The 23046-nt window shown below is 43.6% G+C and overlaps 1 protein-coding gene across 2 annotated transcripts in view; it reads right to left on the bottom strand.

Annotated features, from left to right (window-relative positions):
* Positions 1-23046, bottom strand: part of rabep1 (rabaptin, RAB GTPase binding effector protein 1) — an 89703-nt gene that overhangs the window by 42362 nt on the left and 24295 nt on the right. For both annotated transcript variants that reach the window (XM_083645588.1, XM_083645589.1), the window contains 4 exons: positions 20528-20647; positions 6842-6977; positions 4491-4669; positions 971-1078 (listed from right to left, as the gene is read on the bottom strand). In XM_083645588.1, the coding sequence (XP_083501714.1) occupies positions 971-1078; positions 4491-4669; positions 6842-6977; positions 20528-20647 (543 nt within the window). The remainder of the gene's footprint in view (positions 1-970; positions 1079-4490; positions 4670-6841; positions 6978-20527; positions 20648-23046) is intronic.

Genomic DNA, 23046 nt, shown 5'->3' with positions numbered 1-23046 from the left:
GTCATCCAAAGGCTCAGTGTGGTCTCAGGCTCATACCTCAACACTCAGTCCTAAGAAGAAGTCATCCAAAGGCTCAGTGTGGTCTCAGGCTCATACCTCCTCAACACAGTCCTAAGAAGAAGACATCCAAAGGCTCAGTGTGGTCTCAGGCTCATACCTCCTCAACACTCAGTCCTAAGAAGAAGTCATCCAAAGGCTCAGTGTGGTCTCAGGCTCATACCTCCTCAACACTCAGTCCTAAGAAGAAGTCATCCAAAGGCTCAATGTGGTCTCAGGCTCATACCTCCTCAACACTCAGTCCTAAGAAGAAGTCATCCAAAGGCTCAGTGTGGTCTCAGGCTCATACCTCCTAAACACTCAGTCCTAAGAAGAAGTCATCCAAAGGCTCAATGTGGTCTCAGGCTCATACCTCCTCAACACTCAGTCCTAAGAAGAAGTCATCCAAAGGCTCAGTGTGGTCTCAGGCTCATACCTCCTCAACACTCAGTCCTAAGAAGAAGTCATCCAAAGGCTCAGTGTGGTCTCAGGCTCATACCTCCTCAACACTCAGTCCTAAGAAGAAGTCATCCAAAGGCTCAGTGTGGTCTCAGGCTCATACCTCCTAAACACTCAGTCCTAAGAAGAAGTCATCCAAAGGCTCAGTGTGGTCTCAGGCTCATACCTCAACACTCAGTCCTAAGAAGAAGTCATCCAAAGGCTCAGTGTGGTCTCAGGCTCATACCTCCTAAACACTCAGTCCTAAGAAGAAGTCATCCAAAGGCTCAGTGTGGTCTCAGGCGCATACCTCCTCAACACTCAGTCCTAAGAAGAAGTCATCCAAAGGCTCAATGTGGTCTCAGGCTCATACCTCCTAAACACTCAGTCCTAAGAAGAAGTCATCCAAAGGCTCAGTGTGGTCTCAGGCTCATACCTCAACACTCAGTCCTAAGAAGAAGTCATCCAAAGGCTCAGTGTGGTCTCAGGCTCATACCTCCTCAACACTCAGTCCTAAGAAGTCATCCAAAGGCTCAGTGTGGTCTCCCCCATCATCGTCTTGTAGCTCCTTGACCTGGTTCAGCCTCTCTTTTTCGTCGTCCTCCTAGGATGCAAAAAAAACCACACACACCATAGACTATAAAATATGGACATAGCCACCGTGACCCATTGGTTTCTGGACTCCAGATTTGAAGGCTCGAGTTTCGCATTGTGACCGTCCGTCACAATCTTGTTTGTTTTTTTGGGAGCCAGATGTGACCTGACATGACCAGACGTGACCATATTTGGATGAGAAGAGCTGCAGCACCGGCTGCTATAGAGACACTGCATGAAATAGGCCACGCCCATCACGGGGGAAAGCTCTCCGTTCACTTCCACACACCAGCGTCATTTTCCTTGAATTAAATATAGCTAAAAGCTGTTGTGTGGTGGGCTGCGCAGACAACAAATGTAAAAAATCACCAATCAAAGTTTTTTTGTACTCACGAGCAAAACAAGGAAGGCATTGAGAATTGGTGACAAGAAAAATGTGGATCTAGCTGTCAGTGAAGTAAGTTGGAGCGTTCATCTTCCATATATATGATCTTTGTGTGCAACACACGACCATGCACGCGACATAGGAGAACGCCAGGATTGGGGGGGAGTTTTTGTTTTCCCCCGTTTTGGGCGTGGTTTCTGAATGATGCGCCGCTCCGCAGTGTCTCTATAGGTCTGTGATTGGCGAGCTGCGTGATGACTGGACATAAATTAATTAGGAAACTGTTTAAATCAAGTGAGAACTTGGGTCATTTTCCAATTCACTTCTATAACTCGACTTCTCTTTGCAGCCATAGACTGTATAAATCGGTGAGCTATATAAAAAAATCACTCCCCGTTCACCTGTCATGAACGGTGAAATCTATACTATACTATATGTCTGTCTCTCTCTCTGTCTCTCTGTCCTTCGCGTATCTTGAGAACCGTTGGTCGGATTGACTTGAAACTCGGGGAGTGCGCTGATGGAGTGCAGTGCCCTGTTTTCGTGCGATTCGGACGTGAAACACGTTCAATATTAATACATTTGTCTTCAGTTCTGCGCTCCTTCAAGCCCTAAGCAACAGCTTTAAGTAGGGTCGTTGACACTAACTGAGGAAGTAAACACAGGGTCGTCACTCTCAACGACCCTGTGTTTACTTTAATGTGAGTAAATTAGGGGGGGCAGTATCCCTCCTCAGGTTCCAATTAATAAATGTCTTGCAAAGAGGGCATATCCTCTAGGGCCACGCCACTTCCGGGAACCCCCATCCTGTGTAAGTAGGGTTCCCAGAGTAAAACCTGGCCATTTCCACCAATGCTTATGGAACCAATTTTTGTACCAGGCTGTAAACACGTACGTTTATTTACTTGAGAGACAATGCACATTAATGAACATTAATGTAAATGCACCAGTGTTCGCCAGATGGCTAATATTCAACTGCTGTCCCTTGGAACTCTTAGTTAGAATTGCCAGTGCCTCACACACACACACACACTGACAGGAGTATTAACCCTAACATGCATGTCTTTGATGGTGGGAGGAAACCGGAACACCCGGAGGAAACCCACAAGAACACGGGGAGAACATGCAAACTCAACAGAAAGGACCTGGGACGGACCAGGGTTCGAACCCGGGACCTTCTTGCTGTGGGCAGCAGCACTAACCACTGAGCTACCGTGCTGTACATGTTTATTTCTGCTGTAAAGTCAGGCATTTTAACATGGGGTGTATGGGGAATGACTCCATTTTTGAGCTAGCCTCAAGTGGCCATTCGAGGAACTACAGCTTTTGGCATTTTGGCATCGGCCAACGGAGAGCGAAGGTTGCCGCTTTAAAAAAAAAACAGTATCCAGTAGGGATGCACCGATCGATCGGCACGTGACCGGAAATGGCCGATTTTCACGTGATCGGCCTCGATCGGTGATCTGTTCCGGTCACTCTAAATAGCCGATTCTGTGAGCCGATTTTCACAAGACGTGCGCGCACCCCAAAGCACCGAGACAGGCACCCAGCCACCACACCACACACGCCAGCATACCTTCCTCGTTGTGGATTTTTTTCACCGTCAGTGAAGTAGACAAAGCTCGCAGTTTGTCACACATGCAAGTCGAAAATAAGCCGTGGAGACAGAGGTGCGGCCGAGTCCCGCTCGGCTGGAGTCGTCTGAGCGGCTCGCTTCACCTCACTGGCCCCTCTCTCTCTGCTCTTTCTCCCCGGGAAGCGGTGCTGCTGCACCCGGCCACCGCACACAGCCGGCTTGGCGAGGTGAACGTGAGCATTGTGTCCAGTTTAACCGTTCCCCGACCTGCATTCTCCATTCCACATCAGCGCTGCTGCCTCAGCCTGTCACTCATGTTGTAACGTGGAAGAGACTATTTGTTTCGTATTGCAAATAGAACGACATGAGAACGACGGACATAATAATAAAAATGCATCGGACTCACAAGTGTGCAACGTTTTCTGTGCGTGACGATATTTTTTCGGATGGCAGATAAAAATACGCATACCAAACTTCGGACTGTGTGTAAACTTTGACTCTGAGGAAGACAGACTTGTCTGTCGAAACGTCAGTCAGCCCCTTCTATTAAAACGTGCAGACGGAAAAGAGTGCTCCGGTGTCTTTACTTCGGGTAGTCTGTGTGAAGTGCCCAGGTAAAATATTATTTTATGTGTGTAAACTCAACGTTACTGTAACTCATAAACTCATTTCCCCTCTACTCAAGAGGACTGGTCTGGAGCCAGTCTATAAACTCCTTGTCCATGGATCATTTTGATGTTCTGTTGCACCTGTTTTCTTTTGGAAAAGTAAATGCATGATAGCTGTGGGATATAGGCTATTGGATTTAATTTAATTTTTGTATTCATTGTATTTGCACAAAAAGCTCTGTCAAGTAGCCTAACCTGGAACACTTTTATTTTGAGATGTGTTTGAGTGAGATGGTCCTACTTCATGCAAATGATAAGAATTGTTTATTTGTTTATTTGGATCCCCATTAGATGTAAGAATTGTTCTTTGAATCTTAATTTTCAAACAAAGTTACAAAAATGTTTGTGTAAGCTGTCAATTGTTGTTTTTAGAAAAAAAAATCGGAATCGGCAAAAATCGGTATCGGCAAGTCAGACTATTCAAAAATCGGAAATCGGAATCGGCCAAGAAAATGGCAATCGGTGCATCCCTAGTATCCAGTCCTATTTATTGACAGCAATCACAGCATTGTTCCATCTACTAAAATTACTTGGATATTTAAGTATTTAACTATAAACATCCATCTCAGCTCTTCCCCTACATTCACATTGGAGCATCGGGCCAAGTATTACACATTGCACCATAAAGAGCCCTACCCTTACCCCATCTATTATGGCATTGCCATGGTATGTGTGAATACTGTAGGTGTGTGTGTGTGTGTGTGTGTGTGTGTGTGTGTGTGTGTGTGTGTGTGTGTGTGTGTGTGTGTGTGTGTGTGTGTGTGTGTGTGTGCGTGTGCGTGTGTGTGTGTACCTGGTCCCTCTTCTTCACCTCCTCCACCTGGCGGAGCTGTTCGGAGGACAGCACACTCTCTATCCTCTGCATGTCCCTCATCAGGAGGCGCTGGGACTCCAGGAACTGGTCATTGGCCCTCTGCCAAGTGTGCTTCAGCTGGTTGTGCTGCTGCCGCTCCAGCTCCAGCTTGTGACACACTGACCCACCGAGCAGCCGAGAGAGACAGAGACAGAGAGAGAGAGAGGCAGAGACAGAGACAGAGAGAGAGAGAGGCAGAGACAGAGAGACAGAGAGAGAGACAGAGACAGAGAGAGAGAGAGGCAGAGACAGAGAGACAGAGACAGAGAGAGAGAGAGGCAGAGACAGAGAGACAGCGAGAAAGTAGAGAGTGAAAAAGAGAGGTAAAGTTAAGGCGTTATCACCTTTATCAAGTATTTGGAATTTAAGTGTATTGTCACATACAAATGTGTGTATACTTGCTGCGCTTATATATATTATATATATATATATAAATAACCGGTTTGCGGTTGTATGCCCCTATCAACAAGTCAAGTTGCAGTTTACATCCATGTCTATCCAGACTCCAGTATATAGTGAAGCCTTTGAAGGAATTTAATAAAAGCTATTAAAGGATGGCTTTACCGGTTTTCAACGAGATTTGTATCCTTACAATGTCAGTAGTCTGAGTCAGCCTTTACCTCCCCTCAGTAAACCCTCTTGGCTGTACTCCCTTTTCATTCCCATTCACAATGCACCGCTCTGACGCGTTTTACGTCACGACCGTGGTGCATTACACATGCGGAAGGGCTGTAGATTAGAACTACAACTCTTTTGTGTGTGTGCCCGCCTCTAGGGGGCCTCCACAGCTCCGAAATCAAAACACTCCGTCAGCCATCTTTTCTGCCCGCATCGGTCTGTAGCTAACTTAGCTCACACTGCTAAAGCAAAGCTACTACTATGACTGAACCATGGCTGAAGGAAATATCCCTGATGAAATTGAAGACTTTGATATGGATGAAGACCATTTCCAAAGTGTGGTAATAAACTCTGACATTCAGGGCTACTTAACGCCATATGAGCCAGACAGTAGACTTTTGTTTGTGTAAATAAACTTCCTTACAATTTACTCTCTAGTGAATGGACTTATTTAAAAGGTTAAAACGCAACTCCTCACCACAATGACCCAAAATCGTTATCTCAGCTACAGTGGTAAGCAAAACACTTGTGTTACAGTCGTTCCCTTTCCCGCGTAGATATGATAATATTCACTTCTATTGATTATGGCTGATTTGTCTTTGATGTGTGATGAGCGGCGGCTGTGATGGGCGGCGGCTGTAGCTCAGGAGGTAGAGCAGGTCGTCACTAATCGCTTTGGATGAAAGGGGTCGGTGGTTCGATTCCTGCCTCCTCCAGTCTGCATGTCGAAGTGTCCTTGGGCAAGATACTGAACCCCAAATTGCTCCCGATGGTGTGCCAGCACCCTGCGTGATAGCTTGCCACCATCGGTGTATGAATGGGTGAATGTACCTACTGATTGTAAAGCGCTTTGGAAAAAGGCGCTATATAAATGCAGGCCATTTACCATTTACCATGTGTGTGGTGTTCAGTTGTAATGACAGGCGGTTCCCTTTCGGGGCTGCCGTTAACTGTGGTTAAAATGGCCGCCGAGCTTGCGCACTGGGTCTCAGTTGGCCCATACAGAAGACTAGGGCCACGCACGGCCTGGAGGACAGTTTGTTGACAGCCTATGTGAGCTTATATTTTCCTTGTGCACCTTTCACTGTCTTTATGTTTTTGTCCCACTTATGGGACCACCTGAGCACGAGAGGATTATCTTGGATGCCTCACTGGCCCAGGGTCGTGAGCGGCCAGATGCTTCTAGGCTACGACAGTAAAGCTAATGAGTACCCGCATTTTCTCTGACAAATCAGCCTTATTCATTGTTCCTGTTCATTATGTTGCGAGTCACTTATGCCAGTCAGCCCCTAGACATGGTAAAATATGAGCGATAGAATATATGACTGGACCGACTTGTACCACTTGAGATATAAAACCTTTAGATATAAAATGTCATCACTTCATCATTTTATCCTATTAGATATTTGTGTCAAATTGTGTCATAACTAGCATAACCAGAATTCTTGAGTTCTGGCCAAAAACGTATTTTGTGAGGTCACAGTGACCTTGACCACCAAATAATGCAATGAGTTCATCCTTGAGTCCAAGTGGACGTTTTTGCCACATTTGAAGGAATTCCCTCCAGGCGTTCCTGAGATATCAGGGTAAAGAGAATGGGATGGATGTACAGATGACAATCTGAAAACATAATGCCTCTGGCCTCCGGCCACGGCTGTCGGTGGCGTAATCACCTTCATGGAGCTCTTTCCGTAGTTTCTCTGCATCTTCTTGCAGGACGGACTTCTGAGTGTTCAGCACAGCTACGTACATCTCCAGGTCAGTGCGACAGGACTTCTCAGCCTCCAGGACATGGTTGAGCTCCTTTACCTGCAGGAGGAAAATCAGGAACAGACATCACTCTACCGGGGTGTCACACGAGTTTCAAGTGTAGACCGTGTAGAGTAGACATGAGGGGGGTAAGAATAAAACACATTCTATTCTGCAACGTATCAATGAACAGACACACATTCTCTTGAATTTGAAGAGAAAAGGCTATTGCTTGTGTTTTAAATAGGCCTATCCAATCCAAACATATGTTCTCTATCTGTGGCTGGTAAAGAAATTAATCCTGTCCCACTCTGGTTTGATTAGCTGCCTACCACGAAAAACGGTTTTGGTCTCTATAACATTAGCTAATTTCACCGTTCATGACAACTGCACAGCGGGTGAATTTTTATTTAACTCACCCATCTATAGTCTATGGCTGCAAAAAGAAGTCTGATTGTATAGAACTCAATGGGAAAATGATGACCTTACTTCTTCTGACCCTTGATACATCTAATCTAATCTAAAATCTATTTATGACCTCAGTAAACATTTTCCTAATGCATCCATTTATGGTCTCAATTAGAGCTGCAACTATCGATTCTTTTAGTAATCGAGTATTCTACCGAATAATCCATCGATTAATCGAGTAATCGGATAAGAACCCTTTTTTGTGTTTTCAAAGGCTTATCGTAACTATACACCAAAAAATAAGATAAATCTCTTCAAATAAACAACTACATTAGTTTCTTTCTTCAGTTATGTTATTAGGACTTCCGGTTTGGTGAGCATGTGAGTGAGAGGTGGCGTCTCGGGTTCTCCTGCCCGCTTATGCTTAAAACCTACTATTTCGTGCCCTATGCAAAGTTTGAATGTTGAATTAAGAATGGCTATTGTTTAACTACTTATCAAACGACATGCCAGCAAAGAAAGCTCCACCCGTAGAAACTGCTGCGCTTCAGAACATAGAAGTTGTCGACTCTGGCGTTATCAGCATGCTGGCAGACTTAAGGATCGATATAATGACTAGCTTCGCATCAATGGAAGCGAAGCTAGATAAAATACAGTCTTCGGTGACAGAGCATGGACAACGTATCGACTCCCTTGAATCGAATGTCGACCTCCAAGACCAGCGTATTACTAAGCTGGAACAAAGGTGCGACGCCCTGGCTGAGAGCAACATGAGGCTGATGGCGAAAACGGCGGACCTGGAGGGACGTAGCCGTCGCAACAATATTAGAATCGTCGGCCTCCCCGAATCCATTGAGGGACCTCGACCTACTGAATTCTTCTCGGAGCTCCTAGTGGAATTGCTGGGGGACCAGACCCTCACCTCCCCTCCGGAGCTGGACCGAGCACATCGAGTGCTTACTGCTAGGCCGCCAAACGGAGCGAGACCGCGGCCTGTAATAATCAGAATACATCGATATCAAATCAAGGACCGGATCATCAGAGAGGCTCGTAAGCAACGTGGTAAAATACAATATCGAGGAGCAGCTGTGCACATCTTTGAAGATTACACCCCTGAAGTGCTTGAACAGCGCGTAAGGTATCGAAATATCATGGCGAAGCTGTATGGCCTTGGTCTCAAGCCGTCCTTGCTATATCCAGCGCGGCTACAGATCACACTTCAAAATGGAACCAAGAAACGGTTCATATCGCCAGAGGAGGCCGAAACCTTCGCAGTCAGTTATCGACAAGATTGAGGTCCTGTCTTCTTGTTTCCCTTTTTGTTTCTTTGAGTGGTTTGTTACTGGGACGGAGGAGCTATCTAGCCTAGCCACGGCCATCAACTTGAGACGAGCTAACGGAGCTAACCGCTACATTAGCCAGCACCATTCCACCACTCTGTTTGTGTTACTTCACTTCTCTGGAAACAAACTATAGCGTGCCTCCCGGGACCACACTCCGGTGCGGCCACATTTCTTCACTTCTCTACCTAAACGGGTCGGACTTCACAAAGCTTGACGTTTTCTACAACCTAGGCCTTGACTCTCGATATGGCCTACTTCGGACATGGTTCAGGCTAACTATGATGCTAACTAGTTGGCTAACACAGGACTACACAGTACTGGCCCTCTATCATAGGACATAAGGACATCAACCAAGAGGATTTTTCATTACTTCTAAAGCGGGACTGAGAGTGGTAAATCAGTCCACAGTGACAGTGATTTGGATTTTTTTTTTTTTCTCTCTTTCTTTCTTTGTTCCATTCTGTTTAATTTTCATATCACACTGAGAGCAGACTATTATTGAATAGGCCAGTATAATAGTTTCAGTTAATAATAGTTTAATAAAACCACTGTTGAACGGAAAATCTTTTTGGCCGTGGGTATGGGCGGGGGGGTAAAAGGCTGAAAACATTATAGGTACATAGTCTGTGATGCCAATGTAGGGAGGTATAAGTGTGTGTGTGTGCGAGTATGTGGGTGCGCGCCTACATGTAACCCGGTCAGCCATAATGTTAAATCTTGACACTCATGAAATGATTCAGTCCTCTAGTTGACTGATCCAGTTTACCTCTATTGGGGCCAGGGTATGAGTGCGGATGTGTGTGTTCTATAGGCTGGCCAATCAAAGTGATCTACCTCTATCAGTGTTAATGTGGGTCGTGGTACATGCGTGGATATGTGGGTTTTACATGCTGGCCGAGCTACAAACTATACACTAGAAAAAGAGAAATGGGAGGGGGGTGTGTTTGTGTGCGTGTGTGTGTGTGGGTGTGTGTGTTGTGTGTGTGTGTGTGGGTGTGTGCAGCCTACAGGCTGGCTGATTAACCTACCTCTGTCAGAATGATCAATTTTTCTTATTTTTCTTTTTTCCTTTTCTTATTAATGCTGATGTATGTGAGGGTATATTCGATTGTATGTGGATGTAGGGAAGTCACATGCCAACTGACTGACCTCCCTCTATCAATAGGACTTACCTCTATACCGATGTGTGCCTTGGTATGGGAAACTCATGCATATACCTGTGCAAACACCAGAGCGAGCACAGGGATGTAGATGTGTACCTACGGGGGTGTGTGTATCTTTTAGTGTGTATGCTTGTTGTTGTTGTGTTTTTTTTTTGTTTTTTTTGTTTTTTTGTTTTTTTCCTTTCTTTTTTGTGTGTGTGTGTGTGTGTGTGTGTGTGTGTGTGTGTGTGTGTGTGTGTTTTCTTTATTTTTATTTTTTTACTCTTACCTCCCTATTGTCTTGACAGGTTGTTCTGTCCTCTGGTCTATTTGGCATTGCTGGTGATACTGAGGATTACACATTCAATAACTGCTATGTTGTCCACAACTCTTACTCTGGTAAACTTTTGGGGCGAAACTTTGGAAGGGTAGTCCCTGGGACATGTCGGGAAAGATAGAAAGAATGCCGTCGTTGCAGAAAGGGAAGTTCAAGGTTTGTATGGGTTGGAGGGGGAGGGTTAGAGGGGGAGGGGGTAGGTGGAAGGGGTGGATGTCTTATGCTCATCCAATAGGGAAGGGGGGTGGGTCGGTGTTTTTTTTTTTGTTGTTATTTTATTTTTATTTTTATTTTTTCGTTTGAAAGTTTTACTTTGAAAATGCTGCTTGTTTTGTGTTTCACTGCTCTCAAGTATTTCACTTCTCTTATATGTTTCCTGCATCGTGAGTCTGGCCTGTGTTATCCGAGGTTTCCATGGACCATTCCATGGCAAGCGTGACAGAGGCTCCGGCTGGTGGTGGGCAGGCAGTGAGGATCATCTCACTGAACACTGGTGGGTTAAATGGTGCGGTAAAACGCACAAAAATCTTGACACATATTAAGGACCAGAACGCTGACATAGCACTCATTCAGGAAACGCATTTATGTAACTCGGAACAGCGGAAACTTCATAGGCCCTGGATAGGACAGATTTTTCATTCAAGTTTTAATTTCAAGACAAGGGGCACTGCGATATTAATTAGGAAAAATGTAGATTTTGTTTCTAAAGATGTAGTTACTGATCCGAATGGTCGCTATGTCATCGTTTCTGGTACACTTTACCAGAAACCAGTGGTTTTAGTGTCTGTTTATGCCCCGAACTGGGACGACCAAAACTTTATGAAACTGTTGCTGGCTTCCATTCCATATCTGAATTCCCACTTACTCTTACTAGGAGGCGACATGAACTGTGTGACTGATACTCTCTTGGATAGGTCTAGTACGAAACCAGTGGCAACTACTAGAATGGCCCAGACTCTCTCTGCTTTTATGGATCAGTACGGCTACATTGACCCGTGGAGATTTCTACACCCATCTACAAGACAATATTCCTTCTTCTCCCATGCACATCGTTCATTTACACGTATAGATTACTTTATTATTGATAAGTCACTTATTTCATCTATTCTATCCACTCACTACTCCCCAATAACTGTCTCTGACCATTCTACTGTGATCTTGGATCTCCACTTTAAATTGAAGCCTAAGGCATTCAGAACCTGGCGCTTAGACCCTCTCTTCCTTACCAATGCAAACAATTGCAAATATGTTTCTGAATCTATTGACTTTTTCTGTGAGACCAACCAAAATGAAGAGACTTCTGCATCTCTATTATGGGAAACCCTTAAGGCTTTCATTAGAGGGAAAATTATCTCACGCACACTATATATTAATAAACTTCGTAGAGCACGTCAAAAGGAGCTAGAAACGGCTATCGCTAACCTTGATATCTTGCTTTTAAACAATCAATCTTCTGGTGTATACAAGGATAGGCTGATACTGAAAACTGAGCTCGACCTCTTGTTAACTAGGGAGGCAGAACGCCTCCTCTTCCAGTCACGGGGTTCTACATACGAATACGGGGACAAGGCGGGCCGTCTCTTGGCCTATCAACTAAAAGCCAAACAAGCTTCAAATCAAATTACTCAAATACTTGATGAATCAGGCTCTGTTGTCTCTGACCCCATTATGATTAATAACACTTTTAAAACCTACTACTCTCAATTATACACGCCTGAACCCCCAAACGATGACACTCTTTTGACTTCTTTTTTTAATAAGTTATCCTTCCCTAAGATCTCGAGTAGCGATCAACAGATTCTCGATGCTCCGGTCAAACTGTGCGAAATTAAAGAAGCGATACAATCTATGCAGAGCGGTAAATCTCCAGGTCCAGACGGTTTCCCGGTTGAATTTTTCAAAAAATTCTCAACTCAATTAGCTCCATTACTTTTAGATATGTTTAATGATTCGTTTCGGCAGGGTTCTCTACCACCTACCCTCTCTCAAGCCTCTATCTCTTTGATCTTTAAGAAAGGTAAAGACCCACTGAGCTGCGCGTCATATCGTCCCATTTCACTGCTACCGGTAGATGTCAAGATACTTGCAAAAATTATCGCTTTGCGATTGGAGTCAGTTATGTCATCAATTATATCAGAAGACCAGACTGGATTTATAAAGGGGAGGCATTCTTTTACAAACATTCGGAGGCTTCTCAGTATCATCCACACTTCGTCATCTCTTACTGAGCCAGAAATGGTTGTGTCTCTGGATGCTGAAAAAGCCTTCGACAGGGTGGAGTGGGCCTATTTATTTTCCTCTTTACGGCATTTTGGTTTTGGAACTAACTTAATTTCTTTGATAAAACTACTTTACTCCTCCCCTCAGGCGGCAGTCTGCACCAATACTGAATAGGGGTGTCACAATATATCGTCCCACGAAATTTCGCGATAGTAAAACGTCACGATATGTATCGTTGAGATGAAATCTCATATCGTGAAAAAAAAAAAAAAAAAAGTTTTTTTTTTTTTTTTTTTTTCCAAAAATAGACAAAGAAACGTCTTTGTTTGTTGAAGTTCAATGTGTGGAAAGTAGTTCAGTTGAACAAGTCTCTGAAGAGACACATGAGAAGTTATACAGGAGAGAAACCATTCAATTGAGTTTCTGGCAAAACTGTTTACTTGACAGGAAAAACTGAAGATGCATAAAAAATAGACTAAGAAAAGTCTTGTTGTTTGAGTTTGAAGAAAAACTGAAGATGCATAATGAGAATTTATACTGCTGAGAAACCTTTTAGTTCAAAGTAAATCTAAGTGACGGTGTAACTCATTCTATTTCAAGATAAGCCTTATCTCCAATCTCATGTTTTTTCTAGTTGTTATTGTAATAACAATTTCCCACAACAGCATGTTTTGTATTTGTGCATTTCAAATAAAATACTACTTTTCCAGTCATATATTGTCATTATTCAAGTTTAAAAAAATATTGTTAAAATCGTATCGTATCGTATCGTTATCGTGAACCCAGTATCGTGATACGTATCGTATCGTGAACTGAGTGTATCGTGACACCCCTAATACTGAACGTTCAGATTTTTTCTCGCTTGCCCGGGGGACACGCCAGGGGTGTCCGCTTTCACCGCTATTGTTCGCCATCGCCATTGAACCCCTATCGATTGCTTTGAAGACTGAAGAGGGTTTGAAAGGGATCCAGAGGTGGGGCACGGAGCACAGGGTCTCGTTGTATGCTGACGACCTCCTTTTATATGTATGTGATCCCTTAGCCAGTATCCCACGCATCATGTCAGTCTTGAAATCCTTCGGTGCGATTTCGGGATACAAACTAAACATTCAAAAAAGCGAGTGCCTCCCTATTAATAAACCGGCCGACATAATTCCATCTACGTCAATACCTTTTAGATTATGCAACTCAGGTTTTAAATATCTCGGCATTCAAATCACTCGATCCATCCGTACATTACAGGAGAAGAACCTGACTAACCTTACAGCCTCAGTTAAAGCAGACCTCCAAAGGTGGGATCGCCTGCCTCTTTCTCTGGCGGGTCGAGTCCAAACAGTTAAAATGAACATACTTCCTAGATATTTATATATTTTTCAATGTTTGCCCATTTTTCTTTCTAAATCGTTTTTCATTACCATCGATGGTATTCTCTCTTCTTTCATTTGGGCGGGCAAGCACGCAAGAGCTGGCAAGTTGTTACTACAGGGGAACAGGTCCCATGGCGGACTGGGCTTACCAAACCTCATGGGCTACTACTGGGCGGCCAACGTGCATAAGATCATGCTCTGGTTCACCTCCCCCCAAAGTAGTTGGTGTCAGATTGAGGCCATGTCATGCCGTTCTACATCACTTCAGGCTCTCGCGTGTAGCACCCTACCCGTATCTTTCTCACAGTTCACTTCTAATCCCATCGTGATAAGCTCTCTTAAGATCTGGGCACAGGTCAGGCGTCATTTTGGTTGGTCTTCTTTACCTCAGGCGACTCCGGTTTGCAACAACCACCTATTTTTGCCTGCTAAGTCAGACCCTTACTATTCACTTTTAGAGGGAAGAGGTCTCCGCCGCCTGGGAGACTTGTATATAGACGGTGTGTTTGCCAGCTTCGAACAACTTCATACTGTTTTTAACCTACCCTGTTCAGATTTTCTTCGGTACTTTCAGCTACGAAACTTCGGTAGAACCCACTCCCCTCTATTTCCTCAAATCCCGCCTCCCAGTGGAATAGATCTACTGCTTAAGGCAGACATTCTATCCAGGGGCCATGTCTCCTATTTCTATGATCTCCTCTCTCCAGTAGGGGTGTCACAATATATCGTCCCACGAAATTTCGCGATAGTAAAACGTCACGATATGTATCGTTGAGATGAAATCTCATATCGCAAAAAAAAAAAAAAAAATTTTTTTTTTTTTTTTTTTTTTTTTCAAAAAATAGACTAAGAAACGTCTTTGTTTGTTGAAGTTCAATGTGTGGAAAGTAGTTCAGTTGAACAAGTCTCTGAAGAGACACATGAGAAGTTATACAGGAGAGAAACCATTCAATTGAGTTTCTGGCAAAACTGTTTACTTGACAGGAAAAACTGAAGATGCATAAAAAATAGATTAAGAAAAGTCTTGTTGTTTGAGTTTGAAGAAAAACTGAAGATGCATAATGAGAATTTATACTGCTGAGAAACCTTTTAGTTCAAAGTAAATCTAAGTGACGGTGTAACTCATTCTATTTCAAGATAAGCCTTATCTCCAATCTCATGTTTTTTCTAGTTGTTATTGTAATAACAATTTCCCACAACAGCATGTTTTGTATTTGTGCATTTCAAATAAAATACTACTTTTCCAGTCATATATTGTCATTATTCAAGTTTAAAAAAATATTGTTAAAATCGTATCGTATCGTATCGTTATCGTGAACCCAGTATCGTGATACGTATCGTATCGTGAACTGAGTGTATCGTGACACCCCTACTCTCCAGTGAATGTGGTGGCCATCAATAAAAGCAGAGAGAGCTGGGAAAGTAAACTGCAGACGTCCTTCTCAGACAACTTCTGGGAGGAAGCCTTGCGAGGCGTCAACTCTTCTTCTAGTTCTGCCAGACTTAGCCTGATACAGTTTAAAGTAGTACACAGACTTCATTATAGTAAGGCCAAACTGGCTAAATTCTACCCAGATAAAGTGGTTGATGAATGTGAGAGATGCTCACAAGCACCTTGTAACTTGACTCATATGTTCTGGACTTGTCCCAAACTATCTGGTTTCTGGTACTCCTTTTTTAATATGTGTTCGGACATTCTGAAGGTGAGAATCTGTCCATCCCCTCATATTGCAATCTTTGGTAGACCACCGGATGAGCTAGATATGTCGGTCACCCAATCCAATGTTATCGCTTTTGCCTTGTTAATTGCTCGTAGGAGGATTCTTTTTCTTTGGAAAACCTCTCAGCCACCTTCATTTAAAGCTTGGCTTGAAGACATTTTATTTTTGCTTAAATTGGAAAAAATTAAATTCACCCTGCGGGGCTCCTCTGACAAATTTTATTCACATTGGAGACCGCTGATCGAATACGTAGATGGTCTTCCCCCAGACGACGTGGTTCCATAGAACAAGGGCCTGGGCCCCCCCAGGGATGGACGAATACCTTGCTGCCTGCCCACCACACTCACAGCCGCGCAGTGTTTTCCTGGCCTCATGAGACCAAAATAGGCCAACTTGACCCAGATGCTTGCAAGTATAAACTTTGACAACTTGAGTTATTACTGTTTTCACTGTTATACTACCTCTTACTGTATGTACGTGTGTATATGCATATACATATGAATATGTGTATGTATATTATTATTCTTATTTTATTTTATTATCTAATTTTATTTATTTTTTCTGTTGGAATGGGATTGGGTTGTGGGGAAGCAAAGGAGGGTAGAGGTGTTGGTTGTGATGTTTCAATGTGAAAAAAAAAGAAAGAAAATTACACTGGTTACTGTACTGTAATGCCAATGCTCCCTGCTCAAAAATAAATATTATTAAAAAAAAAAGAAAAAAAAAAGAAAAAAAAAAGAAAAAACAACATTTTTATTTTTAAATTGCATAGAACTGGCAGTGTCATCTTTTCAACCTGACGTTTGAGTTCTTCCAGTGTACAGCAACCGTTAAATAATATGAATGAATGGCTTACTAGCTAGTTTACATCGTTCATTTACCTTACAGCTGCATGAGGCAACTTCACACATTGCTGCTTCCAAATGGCAGCGGGAGATAACTGAAACATTTGAACTTTAAGACCCAGAAATCCTGTAATGTGATGTCAGTAAACTGTGCACAAGCACGCTGGTCGCTGTATGATAGCTTCACAACAAAGGAAAATGGAAGAGTACACACATTAGTGGTTTATATTGGAACACTTTCAAACTTGCATGCAAAAAGGGGGAAACCACAACCAAGTTAAATTGTAGAAAACTGTATTTATTAACTCAAGGTAATTGCACATATTTACTGCTTTAGTTTTAACATGAACCCAACCAGTGCTTTTTTTTCTTTTTTCTGTCATTATTGAGCGAGGTGACGTAATCTGGGCCTTGCCTTGCTAAGCAGTGCCTAAAAAATAAAATAAATAAAAATAAATGTCTCTACACATACTGGTGTGTATTAAACTAGTGTCTTCTTCAGCTCAAGTCCAAGTCAAGTCCCAAGACTTTGAGGGCTGATTTTTTTATATATAAAATATTGAAAAAAAAAAATCCAAGTCCCTCACAACACTCTCTCTCCTTCACTGCCTACTTCCTTTAGCCCTTCACCACTTCACTTCCTCTCTCCTTCACTGCCTACTTCCTTTAACCCTTCACCACTTCACTTCCTCTCTCCTTCACTGCCTACTTCCTTTAGCCCTTCACCACTTCACTTCCTCTCTCCTTCACTGCCTACTTCCTTTAACCCTTCACCACTTCACTTCCTCTCTCCTTCACTGCCTACTTCCTTTAACCCTTCACCACTTCACTTCCTCTCTCCTTCACTGCCTACTTCCTTTAACCCTTCACCACTTCACTTCCTCTCTCCTTCACTGCCTACATAACCTCTTCAATCCACTCTGCAATATGTGCACCCGTGTGTCTCTCTTCAAGGGGCATGGTTGTAAGGCAGTGGGACTTCATTTCCCAATCCTCTCTCAGAAAGTGACACGTCACCCCCATATAGGCCTCTGTCGCTACACTTGTCCAAATGTCAGTAGTGAGTGCCATCATGTTTGGCGTCTTAAGCCTCTCGATCAACTTGCCTTTGACCTCCTCATACTTTTTCTCCATCTTATTCGTGAAGAAGGTCCTTGAGGGAAGTGTGTAGTTCGGGTTGAAACTCGAAATCATCTTTCTGAATCCTTTATCTTCCACCATGGACAGAGGGCGCATGTCTGTCACAATCATATTCAAAATGCTATTGCTGAACTCAGCTGCTTGTTCACTTGAACATGATGGACCCTTCCTTATAAAGCTGTCCATTGTACGCTGTGATCCGCTGAAAAAGAGGTGAAATAATAATTAATATTGAGATTTATTAGGTAAGTTCATAACAAAACTGGAGAATGCGCATTTACACACCCTAGACCTGTTGCCTATTATTGACACAAATATCAGAATAGCAAGATAACAGGTCAGGTGGTGTAATAATTGGAGCCTAAAATGCACCAATTAAATAGTTGTTTGCAATCATCATGAGAAGAGTCGACCGGTCTAGGGTGTGTAAATGTACATTCTCCACATACACACTCTTTCTCTCTCACACACACACACTCACTCTCTCTCTCTCACACACCAACAGGCTAGTGTGATCTCACACACACACACACACACACACACACACACACACACACACACACACAAACACACACAACGCTGTTAAATTAGCCGCTAACGTTAGGTTAACGTTAGGTTGAGCTTTGTATTTCTCACAGAAAACGGCAAGCCACATCAAAAAAATGCAGCGTGAATGCAGTTACTAATAGTCATATTGGCAACGTGGCAAGCCAGCAGCACAACTACTACTAGTCTTAATATCAAGTAGCAATCATTAGCATACATTTACATTAGCGTTGTGTATAGTTAACGTTACGTTACCTTGCTCCGCTCGACGTAGATGCGCTGGTGGATGCGTAGACTGGATGTTTACGGTTCAGGTGCTGAAGCATTGACGAGGTACTGTTGTGATATGCAAGGATCGTCTTACAGTACTTGCACACCACTGAGTTCGTGTCCTTTTTCAGCGTGAAATGATCCCACGCTTTAGACAGTTTCGGTCGCTTTTTCGGCCCTGGTTCTTCCCTTCCCGGCTCCTCCTGTCTGCTTTCTCCGTCGCCTCGTTCCATTTTGCGGGGTCCGCTCGCTAGTCGCTATAGCTGCTCTCTGGTCTGTCTGTGTCCTCACGTGTTTACACAGGAAGAGCGCTGTGCCACACCAGTAAGCGTCCGTGAGAAACAGTCTCTCTAAATGCCGTGTCGAGGCGAATCATTTTGGCCTCGATCAATTTAATTATTCAAGTTATTCGAGGTACTCGAGGAATCGCGACAGCTCTAGTCTCAATCGCTAGTTTCAAGTCTTCTTCAATACAGCATTTTGTTCATTTTGTCAATTATGGTTTCATTTACAGTAAAATGGACGATAAAGCAGACTATGTTTTGGGGCGTGATTGACAGGGATGGTGCAGCTTGCCGATCATGGACCAATACCAGTGCATCTCGTGGCTCACATGGTAGCACACGTACCACGGAGGCTCGGTCCTTCACGCGGCCGACGTGGGTTCGAATCCAACCCGAGGCCCTTTGCCGCATGTCATCCCCTCTCTCTCCCCACCTTTCCTGTCTGCCTACTGTCTTGTCTAAATAAAGGCAAAAATGCCCAAAAAACAATCGAAATATATATATATATAGCAGTGTATCTCTGTCTCGCAAAAATAAATAAATATATAAATCGTTTTTGACATTTACATAGACTGTTTATATTAGCAGAAATCTGATTATTGCCAATTACTTATTCTCAATTATCCGATTATTGTGTGCATGTAAACGCACTCTGTGGGCTCTATCTTCCCCCTGGCCTTAGGCGCTAAACTGGCTTTAAACGCAAAAAAAAAACACGCTTTGCGCCTGCCTAGTGCCTACCCGTGACTCGGGAAGATAGCGTCATGTTTTTACGCCCTGAAATGCGCTTTATGCTGAAGAGGCGTGGCGCAGTGCCAGAATAGGCCAGAATGGGCGTTTCGGCCTTAAATACCAGCCTAAAGCGATCTTCCCAACTGGCGTTAATTTTGCGGTTAGCGCTTTTCAAAACCAGGCCTTATTCAGTGCGCCGGCCCCGGGAATGCACCCAGGGCATTATTCAATCACTCTTCCTGCCGCTATCTCACTCTCTCTCCCCCCCCTCTCTCTCACTCCCTCTCTCCCTCGCGTCAATTTCTGCCCCTATAGCGCACTGCAAGCATCAGATCTGAAATGTAGGCTACACCACAGAATGACAGAACCATCACTATTTTGGGGGAAAGTCCATTAATTTATATGTAGGCACTAGGCAGGCACAATGACCGATGAAAAAAAAGTTGTTATACCGTAGTTTTGAGCCCCTGTCATTCAGAGGCTGTTGCATCTTCCTACCTCATCTGCCGTGCAGAGGGGGAGAAGAAAAGGCAGCGAGAGAAAATTATGCCAAACTTTCACCAATCTAATCTCATCATGACATCCAGGGATAGGCTATATTTTTCTAGTCCAGGGGTGCCCAATACGTCGAAGGTAGTGTGGTCGATCGCATGGCATTGAGGAAGAAAAAAAAAAAAAAAAAAAAATGTTTTTTTACTGTTTTTCCACTGTTTTTCCACTGTTCCACTGTTTTCCACTGTATACTCAGTGTATATATATATAAATAAATATGTTTGGTAGATCACTTTGACTTGGTCATTTTAAAAGTAGCTCCCAAGCTGAAAAAGTGTGGGCACCCCTGTTCTAGTCGATGCGTTTAGAACATTGTTCTCAGTTTGTTCTATAGTGTAGCGTATTTACATGCTTGCTGTATTTAAACTGCCGTGAGATTTGTTTGAGGAGCATAATGGAGACAGACGGGGATGAAAGAGGGAGGGGGGGAGCTCAGAGCGCTTTGGTCAGGCTTTTCTGACCGGACTGGATCGCTCCGTGGAATCGGAGCTTGAAAGGGAAGAATGTGACTGGTTTACTGCAGATCGCCAATGGCCACAGTTGTGAATAATTCTATGCTTAAAAAGGCGTGGTTAAATGGTTTGCGCCGAGGAAAAATTAGGGAATGTGCCTGACCTTGCCCACTAATAGCGCTAGGCCAAGCCATAAACACAAATTTAAGGCCAGGGGGAAGATAGAGCCCTGTGACTCCACACTCACTAACCTTAGAGGCCTCCAGGTCCTTCACCCGATCCTCGGCTGTGGCCAGCTTGGCCTTCAACGTCGCTATTTCCTGCTCCAATGGCATCACCACGGAACGCAGCTTCTCTGCGTCCTCCTGGGCCTTTTGAAGTAGAGTAGATGTCTTTATTAAAGATGAATCAATTCATATAGCAGTGCAGGTGGCCATTCTGCCATATGCCTTGTTACTTTAAAGGCTATTTCGCTTTGTTAGGTGGCTAATGTGATTATAAGCCGTTTGAGGTACAAAAACAGCTGCAAAAACCATGATGTAACATTATGCTTCAGAAACATTTTCCCATTTAAACCTAGACAAAACAAATGAATCACAGTATGTGCTGTTTAGGTGGCACAAGGGAAATAGAGTGTGTGCTGCAGACTGCAGAGCAGAAGTCACACAAGCATAGACGCGGTCCTCACTGCAGCCTGCGGACATCCACGTCCCAGGAAGTAGGCTGCTGATTTTCTAATTGACACATATGTAGTGAAATATCATATTTTATAGCAATATGGGGATGGGTATCATCGATTCTGAGTAAAAAGAAGGAAAACTCTAACCTATAACACAGCATGAATAGCTGTGTTAAGAGGGAATATGAATATGGGTTTTAGCGACGGCGCTCTTACTGTACACAACAGTCAAATTAGCTCTTTTAGTCAGCCTCGGTCTGGTCACACGCAGCCCAGGCATTAGGGGTGGGGGAAAAAATCGATTCACCTAAGTATCGCGATTTTTAATGTCACGATTTTTTGGATCGATCTTTTATTCCAGAATCGATAATCGCAAATAAAAAAAAAATAAAAAAAAATTGGGTGCTTGCAGTCAGGCCACTCACTGAACAGCAGGCCAGGCGCCGCCTACTGGTTTACTAGTGGTTTTATTACTTTATTAGTTAGTCTGAAGTAATAATTACACTTCAGGGTTAAAGTGGGTGCATCTCATTGTAAAATTGGACTTCAAACGGCCCAAATCTGGCTTCAAACGGCCCAAATTTCACGCGCGTTGGCCCATATCGGCCTGGCCTGCTTGGTATCTAATGCCCGGCCTGAATTATGATCCCAGTCCGCCCCTGTTTTTAACTATATCGCCCAGCCCTACTCATGATATATAATATACAGTCTCTAGTGTATGATTAAACTTTTCCCATGTTCTAATCTAGTGTAAAAAAGCAAACAAACTGAAAAAAGAAAAGAAAAAAATAAACAAAAATCGCAATAAATCGTAATATCGAATCGCAATAATCGTAGAATCGCAATACTTAAGAATCGCAATATAAATCGAATCGGCACCCAAGAATCGTGATAGTATCGAATCGGGAGATAAGTGAATCGCCACAGCCCTACCAGGCATACAGCCTGAAAACACAGAGCAAGCAGCTTCCGTGAGCGCGCGGCTCGCTCGCATCTGTGTTTTGATTCACAGGTCTCAGCAATGTGTTTCAGCGTCCCGTCCAGGGGGTGTCAATTATGTAGTGAAATATCATAATTCCATATTGCTATTAAATATGATATTTCACTACACATACAGTACATGACCTGACGAAGATCTAAACTGGATCGAAACGTTGTCCATCAATACATTTGTTTGGGAGCAGAAAACTTGTGTTGCAAGCCCTCCTTTCACTACTTAGGTAAATACAGTTTTGGCTCTAGTCTGCACCAACGAAAGTGGATGTGTGTAATTCTTATTTTGATACATGATTTTCTAATTGTGGTCAATGCATGAATTAAAAAATGTCATTCAGCAATTCTCTCACAACGCTGCGCTACCGCAGCAGTTCGGTGTTCACACTCCAATCATGCCTGCCCCCCAGCACCCAAAAAGTGCAAGCGAACTTGTTGTGTTATGTAAATACATCTATCTTATGGGTCTCGGGTTATATTTAGTGTTAGCTGCTGTCATTACATTACATTACATTACATCATTTGGCAGACGCTTTTATCCAAACTTACAATAACACATTTTTTTTCAGCAATAGAGCAATCAACCATGCAACACAGTCTATGACAGCTACAACTTCTGAAGAAATAGTGGTAGAGTTTAGTTGTTGTTTTTTTTGAGAAAGAGAGAGAAAGAAGTTAGTTCAAGAAGGGCCCAGCTGGAGCCTGAAAAGGTGTGTCTTTAGTCTTTTCCGAAAGATCGGGAATGATTCGGCCGTCGTGACCGAAGGTGGAAGCTCGTTCCACCATTGCGGTGCCAGGGACGAGAAGAGACGCGATCGGGATGAGCGACTTTTGAGGCCCTGAAGTGAAGGGGGGGGTGAGGCGTCCTGCACTGGTGGAGGAGCGGAGGGAGTGGTGAGAGGTCTGGAACCTGACCATAGATTGTAGGTACAGAGGAGCTGTCTGGTGTACTGCCCTGTAGGCCAGTACCAGTGTCTTGAATTTGATGCGCGCCGAGATGGGAAGCCAGTGAAGGTCCCGGAAGAAGGGAGTCACATGACAGAATTTGGGTTGGTTGAATACCAGACGGGCTGCAGCGTTCTGAATGAGCTGAATCGG

Source organism: Poromitra crassiceps, assembly GCF_964638095.1.
Source record: "Poromitra crassiceps genome assembly, chromosome: 1".
Lineage (NCBI taxonomy): Eukaryota > Metazoa > Chordata > Actinopteri > Beryciformes > Melamphaidae > Poromitra > Poromitra crassiceps.
Note: the sequence above shows the minus strand (reverse complement) of the source record. Positions and strands in the feature narration are given on the sequence as shown.